Below are 16849 nucleotides of genomic sequence, written 5' to 3' on the forward strand. Positions count from 1 at the left end.
AGACTCAAGCAAATAAAAACGTTCAAAATGTAGGCCCTCAATAATCACCCACTTAACTGATCCATTCTGAACCAAAATAGTGATATTTTGGGGTAAGCTGAGAAAACCAAATATTGAGTTAAACCTTCCCTTACCAGCTCTGAAAACACAAAACCAACATTTATTAATATTTATTGTTAACAACCGCCACTTACCCAGTGGTTGTTATTTGTCAAGATGTACTCTAGGGTATTCTCTCATTTAACTTTTACTATGGCTGACAGCTAGACACCTTTTTTTCAATGAGACTATTATGGCACAGAAAAATTAAGTGGTTTTGAACTGTGGTGTTGGAGAAGACTCTTGAGAGTCCCGTGGACTGCAAGGAGATCCAACCAATCCTAAAGGAAATCAGTCTTGAATATTCATTGGAAGGACTGATGCTGAAGCTCCAATACTTTGGCCACCTGATATGAAGAACTGACTCATTGGAAAAGACCCTGATGTTGGGAAAGATTGAAGGCAAGAGGAGAAGGGGACGACAGAGGATGAGATGGTTGGATGGCATCACATACTCGATGAACATGAGTTTGAGCAAGCTCCAGGAATTGGTGATGGAGGGAAGCCTGGCGTGCTGCAGTCCATGGGGTCGCAGTCGGAAATGACTGAGCCACTGAACAACAACAACACAGGTGGTGGGCTCGAATCCAATCATTGTTTAATTCTAGAATCTATACTTATAACCATCTTGCTACACTTCCTAAACGTCCTATTTAGTTAAAATAAGAACAGCATTCCTCTCCGCAAAATAACCGATTAACCAACCCCCGAGGGAACAGAAACAGAACTCACTAAAATGGCGGCTCTTACGTCATCACACTGCGCCGCGCGCTCTCGAACGCCACGTGCAAGAGGAGCAGGCGGGCAGATGGGCGGGGGCAGCGGTCTCAGCTGGGGGCGTGCCCTGTTCATCCGTGGCGCAAGATGGCGCTCCCCTTTGCACGTTCGTTGTGTCTGTGCCGCCGGGGAGCCAAACGATTGGGGGCTGCCGCCGCGGAAGCCCGCAGAGGTAGGATTCTATGCGTTTACTCTCTTTTACGTCCAAAATAGTTTCCGTCTAATATTCCTGGAGCCCGCGGGAGAAACATTCCCAGCCCCTTCGACTCATTCCCGTCCTCCACCTGCGTTCCAAACTCGGGACACTGGTTTCTTTAAATTACACGGCTTCTCCAGTCCGAGTTTTTCGGCTCCTTGGGCTGCCCGTACTAAAGCGCCCCCACTCTCTTGTCCGCTCGACATTCTGACTCTTCCGTGTTTCCTCGTGATTTGTCTGTTTTACATCGGCTTGTATATGTTGTAGGGTTCTAGCTCACGTCATTATCCAGTTTTTTTGCTCTGCCCGCAGGCATCAGTTTCAAATTGGAAGAAAAGACAGCCCACAGCAGCCTGTTACTCTTCAAAGGTGACACAGGTGTCAAATACGGCATGGTGGGATTGGAGCCCACAAAATTAGCCCTTAATGTGGAGCGCTTCCGGGAGTGGGCAGTTGTGCTGGCAGACACAGCTGTCACCAGTGGCAGGCATTACTGGGAGGTGACAGTGAAGCGCTCTCAGCAGTTCCGGATAGGAGTGGCAGATGTGGACATGTCTCGCGATAGCTGCATCGGTGTTGACGATCGTTCCTGGGTGTTCACCTATGCTCAGCGCAAGTGGCACACCATGTTGGCCAACGAGAAAGCCCCAGTTGAGGGCATGGGGCAGCCAGAGAAGGTGGGGCTGCTGCTGGAGTATGAGGCCCAGAAGCTGAGCCTGGTGGATGTGAGCCGGATTGCTGTGGTCCACATACTACAGACAGATTTCCGGGGTCCAGTGGTGCCTGCCTTTGCCCTTTGGGATGGAGAGCTGCTGACCCATTCAGGGCTTGAGGTACCTGAAGGGCTCTAGTATGTCCATGACTGGAGTCCCTAATCACTCTCTTGGCCTGCCTCCTGCTCCAAGTGTCTGAAACCTTTTAACTGTGCCCGAAGAAACTGCTGGCTCCCAAAATTCAGAGATGGGTCCTCTGTGCAATATTTGTTATCTTCCTTTCTCCTACCTTGTGAAAGCTAGGCATACGGCCACGCTCTCCCCTCCCCCAAACTACTGCCAATTTCCTAGGCTACTATGAATGTACTTTCTCTGACTTGAATCCTTCAATCTCTCTGCCTCCCTATGTCCAGGCCTTTCTCAGACTGTATTCAGTCCTGGGGGTCTTACCCTTCAGCTTTGTTTGAATTTCATCACTGTGCTACCTCTCCCTCCGTTTGCCCACATGTAACTCGTTTGTTTTGGGGGCTCTACCTAATCTCTCCAGAGTAAATCCTTTCTACCTCTGGCTGGAGGAGTGGTGCCGTGAATGACTTGGCCCTTTCTGTACAGCACATACAGAGTTTGGGCTCTGGTTCCCTCGGGAAGTGCTTTACTGACTGTGTCAGGATGAGAACAGAGCCCTCCTTTCCTAATGCCTCAGTGTTAAGACTCTCAGCCCCACACAGCTGCAGGTCTCCTCACCCTGAGTCCATCTGCCTTAATTGCACACCTCTGATACCTGGTCATCTGTTGCAATCACTGGACCAGTTACAATCATGACCAAAGGGGAAGAGACACATGGGGGATATTGAGGGAATTAGTGCTAGAAATTTTATTCTCCAGGCGGTCCATCTTCATTTCAGCTACAGTTTTGACTTCCAGAGCAAGGAAGGAGGCCTAAGGTCTTACACAATTCACTTGGGGGTTTGTTCAGACCCGAGCAGTTGCCCCCACTTGGCAGCAGAATACACTTAATCTAAAGCAGTATTTGGGATTGAGGAAAACCTAGTGGGGTGAGTATGTGTGTGAAATATGTATTCTTTGGGCTCTGTCTGCCCCTGTGGTTCCATCTTACTCTACAATACCTTTATGATGGTAATGCAGCTGGGTGGCCCTAGGGGAGAAAGAGAAGGACTGGGTCTGGCAAAAATAATTTGTGTAATTAAAGTTTATTTGAGCACAAAATACTTTCTCTGTCTATAAAATTGCTATTAGCAGTAGCAGCAGCACTTCTGGCCAAGGGGGAAGTCTCCAGACTACTAAAGCCTGGTACATAGCTCCCTCTTCTGTGTATATATACACGTGTGATGTGGCTAGAGCCCCTCCGCCAGACTGTCTCTCAGAATGGCTTCTTCGGAGAGAAGAGGGGACCTGCCTGAAGACCTGGGATGATCTGGAGTGGGCTAAGCCATTAGTCTGTACTTTTAAGAAGCCCACAATCTTTGCAGATAGCTCTACTGCAGGTGTCCACAAAGGCACTTCTCTATACTCTTTCTGCCAAGGGAATGGGGGTATTTTGACTCTTTCACAAAAAGCACTGGCCTTAGTCCTGGTCCCCACTGAAGCAGTGCGGCCCTCCGTAGCATGTTTGGTGGTTATATGTTAAGTGTGTGGCCAGCTTGTGCTTTTTCTTGGGCAGGGACCATGCATGCCCCATGCTCACACCATGCTCTCTAAGTTCTCTTTGGACAGGGCCTCAGCTGCAGCTTCAGCCCAAGTCTCAGATGGTGTGTATGAGTCCTGGTAGTCTTGGAGCAGTTTCACCACCTCCAGGTGGTTGAACTGCACAGCATCATCCAGGGGGATGTTGCCCCACCTGAGAGGAGGAACAGAGACCATGAGCAGACAAAGAAGACATCAAGAGTGCCCTGGTTATACACCTACCTGGTGGCTGGAGCGCAGAAGTAGAGAGGTTGTTGCCTATTTTCAGTCCCCGCCCCCCCCCACTTTAGCTTAATCCTACTCACCTGTCCTTGACAAAAGGATTCACTTTGCAGGCCTCAATCAGGAATTTAACAACTTCAATGTGTCCTAGGAACATGGGCACAAGGAAAATGAGAGGGTACAGATTCTAAGGCTTGTGGTGGTAACATGAGTACAGACACTTGGCAGCTGGAGTCTGAACTAAAAGGGGTGGGGGAAGGCTTCTTCCCAGTTTTGCTCCCTGCAGCACCCAGTTAATAGCCTGAGCACTGAAGGCCATCCAGACAAAAACTAGTTGTTTCCTCTGTAACCTTGAGGGCACACATAATGGGGGGCACTCTTGGTAGAAAAGAAAGGTCTTGGGATCTGCCTCCCCTCTTTATTTTTAACCTTCAGATACCTTCAGCGGCAGCAACGTGCAGGGCGGTGCGGGAGTCATAGTCTTTCTGTTCCATGTCCATGGCTGACAAGGCAAACCTAAAGGGGAGTAGAAAGTAGCTGGAGTTGCCCAGATCAGCCTAAAGTCACTGGTAGCCTTTCTGAAGTGGGGTCAGACTGGATGAGTTCCAGAAAAAGCAAGACAGAGCTTATGACGAGATCTGCGGACTCTGTACAGTCTGTGTTCTCTATCTGATGAGGCTGTCAACTCCTGTGTCGGGGGGAGTCTGATGGTTCCAGGAACATCACTGCCTGCCTGTAGTAGGTGCCCAGTACAGATTCGTTGATGTTGGTAGTCCATTTGAGGCAAGGTCTTACCGACCTCCTAGGACTCTGCTTTTAACACCCAGATTAATCACAACAGTGGCTACCATTAATTAAGTTCTTATCACATGGCAGTCAGTGTACTTTAAAGAAAAAAACTCATTTAAATACAGTCTCTGACCATTCAGTCTGACTGTAAGGCTGAAGCACTTAACTATTTGGCTATGTTGACGGCTAATGAGATCTCTGACTAGGAGTATTTTATTGTGTGTATTTGGTCAGAGTAGGGTACCTTCGAAGAGCTGAGACATCTCCACTAGAGGCAGCAAATAAGAGGTTCACCACAGTCTTGTTCTGGAAAACAAATCAGACCCGCCTGAGATGAACTGTGACTTTGAACCCACCCATGCCCAGCTCTTCCCTATCCCCCTCCCTCATGGGTTAGCCTTAGGGGTTAACTTAGCCTAGGGTTTTACTGAAGTGTTATGTAATGTTCTTTTCTGAAATAGTCTTATGAGTCCCCTCGCCCCAAGGGTTCTCCTTACCCGGACTTCTCCCCCTTCACGCCGTGGGTCTAATTTCCGAGCACAGTGCCTCAGGTTATCATAGTTGTGGAAATTGAAGAGAGACACCAACTTCTAGAATTGTAAGGCAAAGAGATTGTTTACTTCCTCCCTGCACTTAGTAGGAGCTCAAAATTGCATTTATTTTCTCATTCAAAAATACGAAGTACTATATGCAAAGTAACTTACTTGGCAGAAGTTGACCCCTCTATAGCTGTTCCCCAGCTTGTCCAGTGGAGGTGATAGACACATCATCCCCATGATGTTGGGTACCACCAGGAGGATGGCTCCTGACACAGCTGATTTGGCCGGCAGGCCCACCTTGGGGACAAAGTTGGAACTGAGGATGAGCCAGAGATGCCCCAACTCTGGGTTAACAAGTTAGCCAACCCCAAATGACTGCATGGGCAAGGCCACGCCCATCTCAAACTGTTGGCTTGTAAATTAGCTTTTCTTATTCCTGTCCGCCCCTACCCTCTTTTAAATTTGTGGCTTCAGTAAGGAACCTATCTACTCTGTGCCTGACGCTGTCCTAGAGCTAGGACAAAGTCTGTCAGTTAATTTACAATCAGGTGGTAGGAGGTAGACAATAAACAGGTAGACAAAGACAAAAATAATCAACTTAGGATAACACACTAGAAAAAGAGCAGGGTGCCGTGATTGAGGATGAAGTGGGAGGGAGGGAGGGAGGTGCTCAGTGGAGAAGTGGGTGGTCAGAAAAGCCTCTCTTTGGAAGTGACCGCCTGTATGAGACCTGAAGAGTCTCCAGCCGTGTGAAGGGCGGCAGCAGAGTGGTTCTGAAATTGTACCCTCCTGCGTTTATGTGTTTGAGGGGCTTGCTGTGTTTGGCAAACTCCCCTAAGGATTCTTGGTCTAAATTGCCCGGCTGGAGGTTAGTGAGTGAGAGGCAGGAACACACGTCCACCTCTCCACCTTCAGAGAGTCAGTGTCCTCTCTTCTTAGCTCTGGGCTCGTGACGAATGGATGGCAGGGCCAGACGCACTCACATGGAAGGCAAACTGGCCCGAGAAGTCGTACATGCCGCAGGAGTGCATGAGGCTGAGGGTGTTGCGCACGGCTTCCGCGCTCAGCACGCTCTCTCCAGTGATGGGGCAGATCCCACCATTGGCCAGGGTGGCTGCCATGACACTGCCCGATTCACAGGTCACCTCCACAGAGCACAGCTGTGGAGACGAGGCAGAGGTGAGGGTGCGGAGTGGACCTGAATGCTGTGCTCTGAGGTGTAAAGCAATGTTCTTGACACCTTGACTCTTCAACAAATTGCCCTGGTGTTTCTGAAGGACCCCGGGACCCCTGGTGACCATCTTGTGGGTCACAGGAAGGAAGGCAGTCTGTTATACCCTTGACCCTGAATGGCGGCGTTTGCTTACCTGGAAGTAGAGATCAAGGGCAGCCATCATGTCCACCCCTTTAGGAAAGCACTGCAAGGAAGAAGAGGAGAGAGCCATCAGCAGTCCCTGTCGCACTGCCAGAAGTCCCCAACCCCCTCTGCCCTTACACCAGCCGCAGAATCCCAGGGACTTTCTCTACCGCCTCTCCCGGTTACCTTCTTTTCCTTTAGATAATAACCGATGGCATAATTCCGATCCCCCGTTTCCTTCTCTGACTGGAATCTGAAGCAGACACCCAATTTAGTAGTTGACATTGGAAAGATGGGTGTGAGGAGAAGGGGGAAAAATACCTTCCCTCAGACAGAAAACTAGATCGCACATGTCAAAGTAAATCAGCCCTTTTATAAATTCTCCCAGTGATACTGGAGGAAATGTCTGAACCTCAGCCAGCACTGGGCCCAGCTTTATGGTAGCGTGAAAAACAACCAAACCCCAATGGTGTGGTCATCTAGCCTAGGAAAATGACATTTTTGGCTTTGCAAAGCTTGGCAAGAAAGGGCCCAGGTGCAGACTCTCAAGCTGTTTTTCACGTTAAGTACTAAACAGAAATGGAACAAATTCTTTTACAAAGCAAACAAATGTGGAGGATGGGGCAGGGAGGAAGCTGGGAGGTCAAAGTTCCCCTGGGATTCCTTCCTCCTAACATTCTATCCTCCTCCTTGATTCAACAAGCCCCCCCACCCCACAGCGCCCCTCAGCATGTGTGTACACACCCTCAAAACACCGCCCCCCACACACACATTTAGCCAGTCCTGTGAACAGGGCCTTACGTGGCATTGCTGAAACCCATGTATTCATTCCCAGCCATTTTGTTCAGATATTGCAAGACCTGGAAGAGAAAAGGAAGCATGGGAGGCACCCCATGCGTGAAGACCCCTAGTGAACACACACAGGCTTCTGCACTCCTAACCCTCTGCACTCCTCAGTCCTTATCCCAGCAGGGACTTCTGAAGGTCTTCCTCCCTGACACCAGATCCCCACACTTCTGAAAATAAGGCTTCTAGTATGGGCTGGTGCACCATCAAAGTGGGGTTAAAGCCAGGCACCGGGGCAGCTGGAATGGACACTTTGCCATAGAGAAAAGCAGCCAGGGGCTGAGCAGCGAGGGAACTTACAAAATCAAACTTTTCTGCTTTGTTACAGTCCATCTGCAAGGCAACAAAAAGAGCTGTCAGTATTCTAAGCCTAGGAGGCTGACAGGGAGGGCCAGAAGGACCTAGTGGAGACAGACTGTTAGATTGGTTTTGCTACTGGGCGTGTGTTGCGTTTTACAGTGACTTTTTTTTTTTTTTTTTTAACTGAGACTTTTTGTATCCATGCCTATGTAGTGATCTTAAAAACCATTTAGAGTTTATGATCAAGTAATGAGTACAGATAATTTCACCCTATCTGTGAGCCTCACCCATCCCTGGGTTTCACTCCCATCTCCATCCTCAATGCCAATCCTCATCCCCCACTCCCACTTCCGTGTTCCTGGTTCCAGTCCTGTCCCCAAGCCCCGCCCCTATTCCTGCTCCCCATCCTCATTGCTTATTCCCCTGCTGGAGTCTTACTCTGTGCTATTCCTGACGCCCACAGCCATCTCAAGACTGGAGTGAGTGATGGGAATGGGAGGAGGGTTTGTGTTGTATACACTGTAATGCTCAACTATATAAACTATATTGATAATTGAAGTAAAGTTAAAGATTTTAGCTGAGGGTCACGTCAGTAGGGCCTGTTTAGATGGGAATGGGATGAGGCAGGTCCCAGATACAGGGTTGTAGACAGAGTGATCCTAGAGCAAGGGGAGAGCCTGGTCCCTCCCAAACCTTCAATTGCTTCCTCTCTGTGTCAACTATAGTGTCAACACTGTAGGAACTCTGACACCTGAGTCCCTAGGGGGAGGGTTCCTAACACCACCTTCCTCAGGAGGGCCTGTGATTGGCTCTGGATTGTTGCTGCCCACACTGCTCTCAGGTTCTTGCTCAAGCCCTGGGAGACCTACAGCTGACAGGCTGGCCTGACTTCCTTGCTCAAGGCCAACTCACAGCTCCGGGTGACGTGAATAGCTGCCCCGGTCTGGCCATTCACCCTTCTTTCCATGTGTCCCTCACCCAGAAGTGGCCAATCAGTACCTAAAAGAGCTGTCCTCCCCTTGTGTCTGGCATTTGGCCCTTGGTTCTAGGCTGGGGTCAGGACCTGCTGTCTTCTCTCTGGGCCAGGAAGCTCTGGGCTCCAGACTCATGGGTGGGGGCAGGGATACAGTTCCTCTTACTAATGTCCTCAGCATAATTTATGAGTCCCTTCTGTGTCTTCATTGCCTCCTAGGCACCCTCAAAGGAATCAAGGCCCCACCAATCTCCCTGGAGAGACAGGCAGATATGAAGGATAGAAGAACAAGGTGAATAGAAAGCAGTACCTTCCAGAAGCCTAGGTAGCACTGACCTTGATCAGGGAGCTCACGACAATAGCACCAGCATTGACCATGGGGTTATGGGGGATTCCTGGGGAAATACAAACCACCCAGAGTCTTATCAGCCACTTAGTAAAACCTTTACAGCCTGCCCACTCTGCAGGGTAGATGGGAAAGGTTTCTTTGCTGGGGAGGATGGAGTGACAGAGCTGATCAGGAAGGGCAGAGGACTTCCCTGGTGGTCCAGTGGTAAAGAATCCCCCCTGCCTATGCAGGGGACACGGCTTTGATCCCTGGTCCAGGAAGATTCCACATGTCACAAGGTAACTAAGCCTGTGCACTGCAATTACTGAGCCTGAGTGCTGCTACTACTGAAGACTGAGTGCCCAAGAGCCCGTGCTCCACAACAAGGGAAGCCACTGCAGTGAGAAGACAGTGCTCCGCAGCTAGAGAGTAGCCCCACTCGCCACAGCTAGGGAAAGTCTGTACAGCAATGAGGACCTAGTGCAGTCAAAGATTAAAAAAAAGGGCAAAGAAACACATACCCTTGGGAGAGGGGTGGGATAAGAAAGGGACATCTGTGAGTCTGGTCCGGGCCCAGGGAGTGCTCACCTTCCTCATTGAGGGAGAGCGTGTTGTAGCGCAGGCCGCTGGGCTCCTTGCCCACGAACTTGTGCACGTAGTCTGTGCCTAGGGTGCTTATGGAGATGGCATACGTGAGGGGCTTCACGCAGGACTGCAGGCAGAAGGGGATCTTTGTGTGGCCCACGGAGTGTCTGGAGGCAAACGGGGGCCATGAAAGGGGTTGGACTATGCTCTGCACCTGTGCCCTGTCTTCCCTTCCTCACCCAGCATCTCACCGTTGACCATCCACAGTGCACAGCGAGACACCCCACAGGTCTGGATTTGACTTGGCCAGCTGAGGGATGTAGGCTGCCACCTGCGTAGGAGTGGGTAGAGAAAACAGAGACAGAATGGAGAAATGGACATGGAGAGGGGGAACAGAGTTGAGGTTCAGGATCAGGAGAATCTTTTAGATAAAAGCTAAAATTCTGACTTGTGCAGGACAACAGGGTTCCCTCCTGCCTGGTGTTCCTAGAGACACTGAAGCCTTAAGTCCTAGGCCTTACCCTTCTGCAGACACACTCCTATAGAGATAGCAGTAAAGTGCATAGAAGGTATTAATACAAAGAGAATACTGGGTTAGCTTTCCTTTCTCTCCTTAGGCTCAATAACCCTATAGTCTCTTTCAAAGTTCTATTGAATCCTTATGTCAGTTGTCTCCATAAAAACATCAGATTCCCTCACTTGCTCTAGAAATCACAGGTAAAAATACATAAAGCTCTTGTCCCCCACTTTAGAGGTTCTGCTTCTCATCTCTCGTCAGTTGGATTTCCAGCGCCAGGAAATCTCCGAGAAGCAAGGTATACCTGGCCCAGAGCCCTTGCCCCTCCATCCCCTGGCCCTCACCTTGCCTCCAGTGAGCTCTTTGGCATCCTCAAAGATGCGGTCCACGTGGCTCGTGAACTCCTCAAAATCAGGAATAACAAACTTCTTTCGGAAGGCCTGAGTCAGTAGCACAATGTTGCTGCTCACACACCTGGATCCCGGACACAATTGGGTTAGAGTTGGAGAGACACAGCTGTGACTCATGTGGAGGCATGGGGGTTGGGAATAAAAAGTGTGAGTGGTCGTTGGGTTTGGGACCAACAGCTGTGTATGTAACCTTGGGTCTATCGCTGGATTTTTCTGGGTCTTGTTTCTATGCCTCTAAAATGAAGGGTTGTAATGATATGGAAAGATATTCCAAGACACTATCTAGGAGGAAAAAAACCCTGAATAATCTGTATAGTAGGTTTTATATTTTAAATCTTAAATGTTTACATATGTATATGGACATTACCTAGAAGATACTTACTAATCTGTTCACTTCTGGAAAAAGGGACTGGGATTGGGGAGAGAGGGAAAAGAGAACATGTATTTCTCTGTTGTTTGAATTTTTATAATAAGTATAGGCATATTCACGTGTTGCTTGTGTAACCAGTAAATAATAAAATTAAGTGAGGGGTTGACTTGAATCCCTAGGATCCCTCCTGGCTGTTCAAGTCTGTGTCCCCAGAACAGTTTTGAGAGGGGGTGCCCTTGTTTCCCGGGCCCTCACTTTCGGAAAAGATCTCGGTCCAAGAGGCCACCACTGTTGGACTGTCGAACCATGCGGCGCATCTGGCTCATGCAGTCCCGGAGCCGGGGATCTGACGTCTGCAGTCCGGTGGCCTTCAGCGCCTTCCGGGGAAAGAAGCCTGGTAAGGTCAACTACAAGGACAATAATCCAATCCTAATCATTTTCCCCAGTGGATCACAATGAACTCAACCCCAACTACTACAATAGGTGGAACAAATGGGTTTGCAGACTAAGAAAGGATGCAGTATAACAATTTTGAAGGCTAACATGGGTTTCCTTGCCCTTTTTCATCAAGGCAGCTGGTTTCTGACCCCCTTGGATGTATGTGCCAAACCAGGAAGATAGGCAGAGTCAGAGGGTTGAATTACCCTTTCTGGGACAGCCTAGGCTATCTGCTACCATCAGCTGTTTTTCATCCTCATAATGAAGCCGCCCGTTAGCTGCCTTGTACCTGTCCTACCTTCCTTTTCCCAGTTTCCAGAGATCCTAAGGGATAAGTATCCCGAGCAGGTGGAGAGGAACTTACAGTAGTGAACTTGTGGATAGGTATTCGTTCCTGTCCCTCACCAATAGTGTAGAAGAGCAGGTCACCCAGACGGGACAGCATGCCACTCTCTGAAGAGTCACTGTTTGGAGGCAGAGACAGGGGAGAAGGACAGGAACCTGAGAACTGCTCCCTGCTCCTCCTGTTAGAACAAGGCTGATCAGTAGGGAGGTGTCCTCGGTCTACACGTCCTCCCTGAACCTTCTGATCTATCCCTATAATTCTAACCTTCACATCTGTCCTGTTCTCCAGCTTTCTTTTGTTCCTAAACTTCAGACATTTGTTTCTAGGTGCCTCTTAAATAACTGCATTTCTAGGTGTACCATAGCACTGCAAACTCACCATGTCCAAGTCTGAGGTCATCTTGCCTGCCTCCCTCCCTCTGCTCCTCTTGTTGTTCCCATTTGGATTAATAGTGTTACCACTTACCCACAAGCCAAGCTGGAAACATGGAATCATTTGGACAATCCCCATACCCTACACCCATAACCAAACCTGGATGAATTTATCAAATCCATGTGCTTTTCTTCTCTCCCCCTCTGTTGGAATGGGGTAGTAGAAAGTACAGAGTTTGCCCCATAATAGCTGTGTGATCTTAATATGGATAGTAAGTCAAGTTATTTAATACAGCTGAACCTGCTTCCTCATCTCTAAAATAAGGGTTTAATATCTGCTTCACATGGGTAATGTGAGGTTTAATTTCAACGACATTCCATGAAAAACTATCTTTCACAAAGTAGATGCTCAGTGGCTCCTTGTTTGTCGATTACACATTCTCTTGACTTGCAATCCATTGTTCACAATGTGACAGTTATCTTTCTAAAACTCAAATATCATTTCTCTAATCAGACCTTTGATAGTTCCCTAGTACCTACAAAATAAGTTCTATTTCTTGGTATGGCATTAAAGGCTCTTTAAAATCTGCCAACATTCCTTTCCTACTTTCTACCATGCCCTCACACTCCAGTTATGCCAGGAGTAAACAAAAGAAGTAAATAAGAGAAGCAAGCTGAAGAACACTGTTTATACTGTGGTACTATAGTACGGTACACGTAATAAATAGGTGGCTCCCCAAATGGGCTAAGGCACTGTCAGGCTTCCTGGCCTTTGTTGTGTATACTGAAACTTCTGCATGGAAAGACCTTTTCCTCCTTCACCTGTACAGTCCTGCTCATCCTACAAAGTCCATATCAAATGTTATTAACTCTGTAAAGGCTTCCCCAAACTCCTAGATTTTGCTTATGCTGCTGGTATGACACAACATACCACCTTATTGACAGAAAACAGTCTTCCCTGCTCTACTGTCGTGTCTTCTTGGTTTTTTTTGGAGGCAGGGCTGGGCCAGGCAGCATTGGGATCTTAGTTCCCCTACCACAGATATCAACATGTAATTGTTGATATTTGCATAAAATATCTCTAGAAGGTTGTACAAGATATCAATGACAGATGTCTCTGCGGAGAAAAATTTCCTAAGAATTTAAGACACAATTGAACAACTGCATAAGAATATGTAGTAACCAAACTGAAGATTGGTTAAATAAATTAGGATATCTCAATATAATGGAATCTTACAATGACAAAACAGCAGCCATTAAAAGGACAATATCATGCATGCACACATTAAATCATATTAAAAGCTGTTTATAAATGGAAAAGATAGGCGATCAAAGAATAGTAATATTATCCTACTTTTGTTAAATTTTTATATATCCATATATAGCATATAGTATATATGTGGATATAAATCATGGATTTATATTGAATACAGATATATGGTTGCCTCTAATATTGGGACCTTAATTTTTTCCTTGATACTCTATTTACCTTGTTTTTCTTTAATAATTAGAAATAAAGCTAAATGTTAAAAAAACAAAACAATAACCTGAATTAAAGGGCTTTTTCTCTTTGCTACCCTCCTCCACCAAGAACACTTTCCCCTCATGGATGGTGCCACATTCCCAGAGCCCATCCCCCTCCATGCCCTCAACTCCTTCTGCCCAAAGGAGTATCAGTCCAAGGCCTTTAACCAAGAAGTCTCTGGGAGCACAGGCAGCAAGAGGTAGGAGGATCAAGTTTCCTGAGAACACTTCCAACTGTAAATCAAATACTCTAGTTAAACACACACACACACACACACACTTCTATTACCTGAGCCACAGGATAAGGAAGGAGGTGTGTGTGTACAGGAATCAGGGATGTCTCTTGCTCCCCATCCCACAGAAGATGTGAGGGTGAGGGAGATTAAACCTTTTCTCTATCCCACCATTATTTCTCTCAAGGTGATTATTTGGGAAAAGTTTGGATGGAAAGTTGACTGGGAGACAGAAGGTTTATTCTTTAAAGTTTAAACATTCTGTGTCTCCTTGAAAAGAGGCTGATGTATAGCATAGTAACAATTCTTACCAATAATAAATTGTTTAGTTGCTAACTCTTGTCCGACTCTTTTGCGACTCCATGGACTGTAGTCCGCTAGGCTCCTCTGTCCATGGAATTTCCCAGGCAACAGTGGGTTGCATTTCCTTCTCCAGGGCATCTTCCCCACCCAGGGACAGAACCGGAGTCTCCTGCATTGGCAGGTGGATTCTTTACAACTGAGCCATCAAGGATAAATAGATAAAGCTTATTGAATGTTACCTGGCCAGGACAGGGGGCTTCCTGGGTGGATCAGACAGTAAAGAATCTGCCTGCAATGTGGGAGACCTGAGTTCGATCTTTGGGTTGGGAAGACCCCATGGAGAAGGGAATGGCTACCCACTCCAGTATTCTGGCCTGGAGACAGGAAATCCGGTGGTGGTGAGGTAGAAGACAGAGTGGTCTGTCTGGTTATTTTAATTATAGTGTGCATGTCTTTCTGATTGTCCTCAATAGATGTCAATGACAGGGGAGTTGGTTCATTTCTTATTCTTGCTATAAAAAAGCAGGGGCTACCTGCATAGTGTCTGTGTTGGCTTCTGGGGACGACAAAATTTCCTGCTCAGTCTGTTTCTGCGTGTGGAAGACAAGAGGCTCACCCACCAAGTGTTCCTGGGTGGTGGGGGAGAGAGGTTCAGCCTCTAAGGCTGACTGAGACCAAAGGAAGAAAACACCTTAAATCAGGGAGCCGCCTGCGCAGCACGTTTAATGGCTCTTGACTGGTTCTGGTTTGGGAGATCTGCGTCTTATGATCTTCCCCTCCATTATAGATTTTCCTCCTTCAAAAACCAATAGGAGAACCACCCTTATTCTAGATTAGGGAGTCCTGATTACGAACACAACACATACGCAGATGACATACGCACGTATCTGCGTACAGATAACACTCGAACATCACACATTACATGCCGAAACACAGACAGGTCACACACAGATCCAAGTATACCAGGACACAAGGCAGGCTGTTCCACACCCACGCATCCTCGAAAATACACACGAGGATCAGGGAGAAAAGGAGGGTGAGGATGGGCAGTGCTCACACTGCCCTGCACTCAGAGACGTGCACCAAGCAACACTCCGCGCCCACCAGCATTCCCAATTAAGTACGCACCTTGGATAGGCACCATCCCGAGCACCGACTTGCCCAAAAGCCCTCCCGGGCGGACGGCACTTTACCGCCCGAGCGTGGCGTACCCAAAGCCCCAAATCTAAAGGAAAAGGCATCGCAGGACAGTAAGCTAGGAGAGGAGAAGGAAGATGGGATGCGTTCCTGAGGGAATAGGACTCGGAAGCTAGCGGGAACCGCAGTGGGAGTGGGAGCGAGCCTGTCCCTTGCCCCTGTCCCGCGAGTCTTACTGATCCTGATGCTGCGTCTGGTGGCTGTGCGGCGTCTCCTTGCCTTGCGCCGCGGCCTCACTGAGGTGGTGCCGGACGCCCCACGTAAGGAGAGGGTTCTGGCTCAGGTGACCCCAGCCTCCCCGCCGGCAGTGACTGCCAGCCCTGCTCAGCGAATTCTGTAGAGCCTTGAAGGAGCGCATCCCCCCAGCTCGCCGCCTGCTCGGCCCGAGCGCCCAGGGCGTCTGAGAGGTGGTTGGAGGGAGGGCCGGAAGAATCGCCGACCAGGTGGGGAGAGCTCAGTGATGGGGTGCAGTGGAGAGGAGAGGCCCGGTGGGTGGGGTTGGTGCAGGAGGAGGGGCCGGTCTCTACAGGGCTCGGGACACTGCCAGGTGTACCCAATTCCCCCTAGACAGGGCATCGCGGAGACGCGCACGCGATGGAGCAGAGGCTGGGGGTGGGGAGCGGGGGGGTCTAGCAGCTGGTGAGAAGGGGGCGGTGTTTGAGAGTTGGGATGGACAACGCCCAGGTCCAATCATTGAGAAAGTTAAAAAAAAAAAAACTTGGGGGCGGAGATAAGATGAGGCTATCCAATGAAAGCAAGGCGGTGGGCCGTCCATAAAAGCGGACCGATTCCTCTGCGCTCTGGCCCGCTGCGGCTAGCGGTACATGAAGGCGCTGAGGGCGGGAAAGCTAAAGTTGGGGCAGTGGCGAGGGCCAAGGACGCGGTGGCGGTCAGAACGATGGAAGCCTCGGAGAGAGAGGAGAGCGGTACCCCTTTTCACTCGGATAAGAGTGAGCCATGTTCAAGAGGCCTCTTAGGTGACCTTCGACATTCGAAGGCCAGAACCAGCCCTCAGTACCCTCCCTCGTAGTACGGCATCGAGGCGGAACGCCGAGTCTCCAGCACGTGGTGTTGGTGAGTGAGGAGTCAGACGGCCGGAAATTACCCCGGCTGGAAACAGCCTGCAGCACTTAAGTGAGATCCGTGGGTGGAGGAAAGGTCACCCTAGGTTGCTAGGGTGCCTGGGTTTTCGTTTTATTTCTACTACTTAGTGGCCGTTTAAGACTTAGGTGTCCTTAATTCTGAGCCCTTAAACATTTTATAAACCGTTAGGTGCTCCTGAAATTTTATCTTATTTTTTAATTGCTTGCCTCTGTATTCCTCACGGTTAGAAAAGATGTACAAAAAGGATTTTGAAAACTAAGCACATTCAGAAATTTTATCATTTGCAACAAGAAGAGCATTCGCCTGTATCTTCACAGCGTTTAGTAGAAGCTCATGGAAATAATAACTTATGGTGTGTCAACCGCTTTATATAATCTCCCTCCTTCTTACCAGAGACCTAAAGAATAGCTGTTACTAGTCCCATTTTGAAGATGAGGAAACTAAGACTCAGAAATTAAGATTTTCTTTGACTCAGATAACCCCTCTAATAGGTTCCAGTCTCTGACCTCAAGGCCCTCTCCACCATGCAGCCCTTACCAAAATTAACCATTGAATTATCCCAGGAAATGACCTCTTTCCTGAAGGAAGATTTGTGTGGGGACAGTATG

The 16849-nt window shown here is 48.5% G+C and overlaps 3 protein-coding genes across 8 annotated transcripts in view; 2 read left to right on the top strand and 1 right to left on the bottom strand.

The window, feature by feature from the left end:
• Positions 1–919: 919 nt before the first annotated feature.
• On the top strand, positions 920–3014 carry SPRYD4 (SPRY domain containing 4). Its single transcript, XM_027542247.1, has 2 exons — positions 920–1048; positions 1385–3014. The coding sequence occupies exons 1-2, from the start codon at positions 964–966 to the stop codon at positions 1921–1923; spliced, it is 624 nt and encodes a 207-aa protein (XP_027398048.1). The 5' UTR covers positions 920–963; the 3' UTR covers positions 1924–3014.
• On the bottom strand, positions 2978–15771 carry GLS2 (glutaminase 2). 6 transcript variants are annotated; one of them, XM_027542245.1, is made up of 19 exons: positions 15314–15771; positions 15069–15165; positions 11528–11627; positions 10981–11102; positions 10290–10419; positions 9680–9759; positions 9432–9595; positions 8852–8910; positions 7543–7575; positions 7198–7256; positions 6583–6649; positions 6407–6457; positions 6023–6199; positions 5205–5336; positions 4998–5090; positions 4745–4806; positions 4151–4227; positions 3795–3858; positions 2979–3643 (listed from the first exon to the last, which is right to left on the bottom strand). In XM_027542245.1, the coding sequence occupies exons 3-19, from the start codon at positions 11606–11608 to the stop codon at positions 3487–3489; spliced, it is 1608 nt and encodes a 535-aa protein (XP_027398046.1). In that variant the 5' UTR covers positions 11609–11627; positions 15069–15165; positions 15314–15771; the 3' UTR covers positions 2979–3486. The 6 variants fall into 6 exon arrangements, with proteins under 6 accessions (XP_027398041.1, XP_027398042.1, XP_027398044.1 ...); XM_027542246.1 differs by having other exon boundaries at positions 15069–15195; positions 15314–15416; XM_027542240.1 differs by lacking the exon at positions 15069–15165 and having other exon boundaries at positions 2978–3643; positions 11528–11687; positions 15314–15752.
• A 183-nt stretch (positions 15772–15954) lies between these two features.
• The window catches only part of RBMS2 (RNA binding motif single stranded interacting protein 2), a 78209-nt gene continuing 77314 nt past the window's right edge, over positions 15955–16849 (top strand). The window contains exon 1 of the mRNA XM_027542256.1: positions 15955–16211. The gene's annotated coding sequence lies outside the window, so the exon portion shown is untranslated. The remainder of the gene's footprint in view (positions 16212–16849) is intronic.

The sequence above is a fragment of the Bos indicus x Bos taurus genome, chromosome 5 (assembly GCF_003369695.1).
Source record: "Bos indicus x Bos taurus breed Angus x Brahman F1 hybrid chromosome 5, Bos_hybrid_MaternalHap_v2.0, whole genome shotgun sequence".
Classification (NCBI taxonomy): domain Eukaryota; kingdom Metazoa; phylum Chordata; class Mammalia; order Artiodactyla; family Bovidae; genus Bos; species Bos indicus x Bos taurus.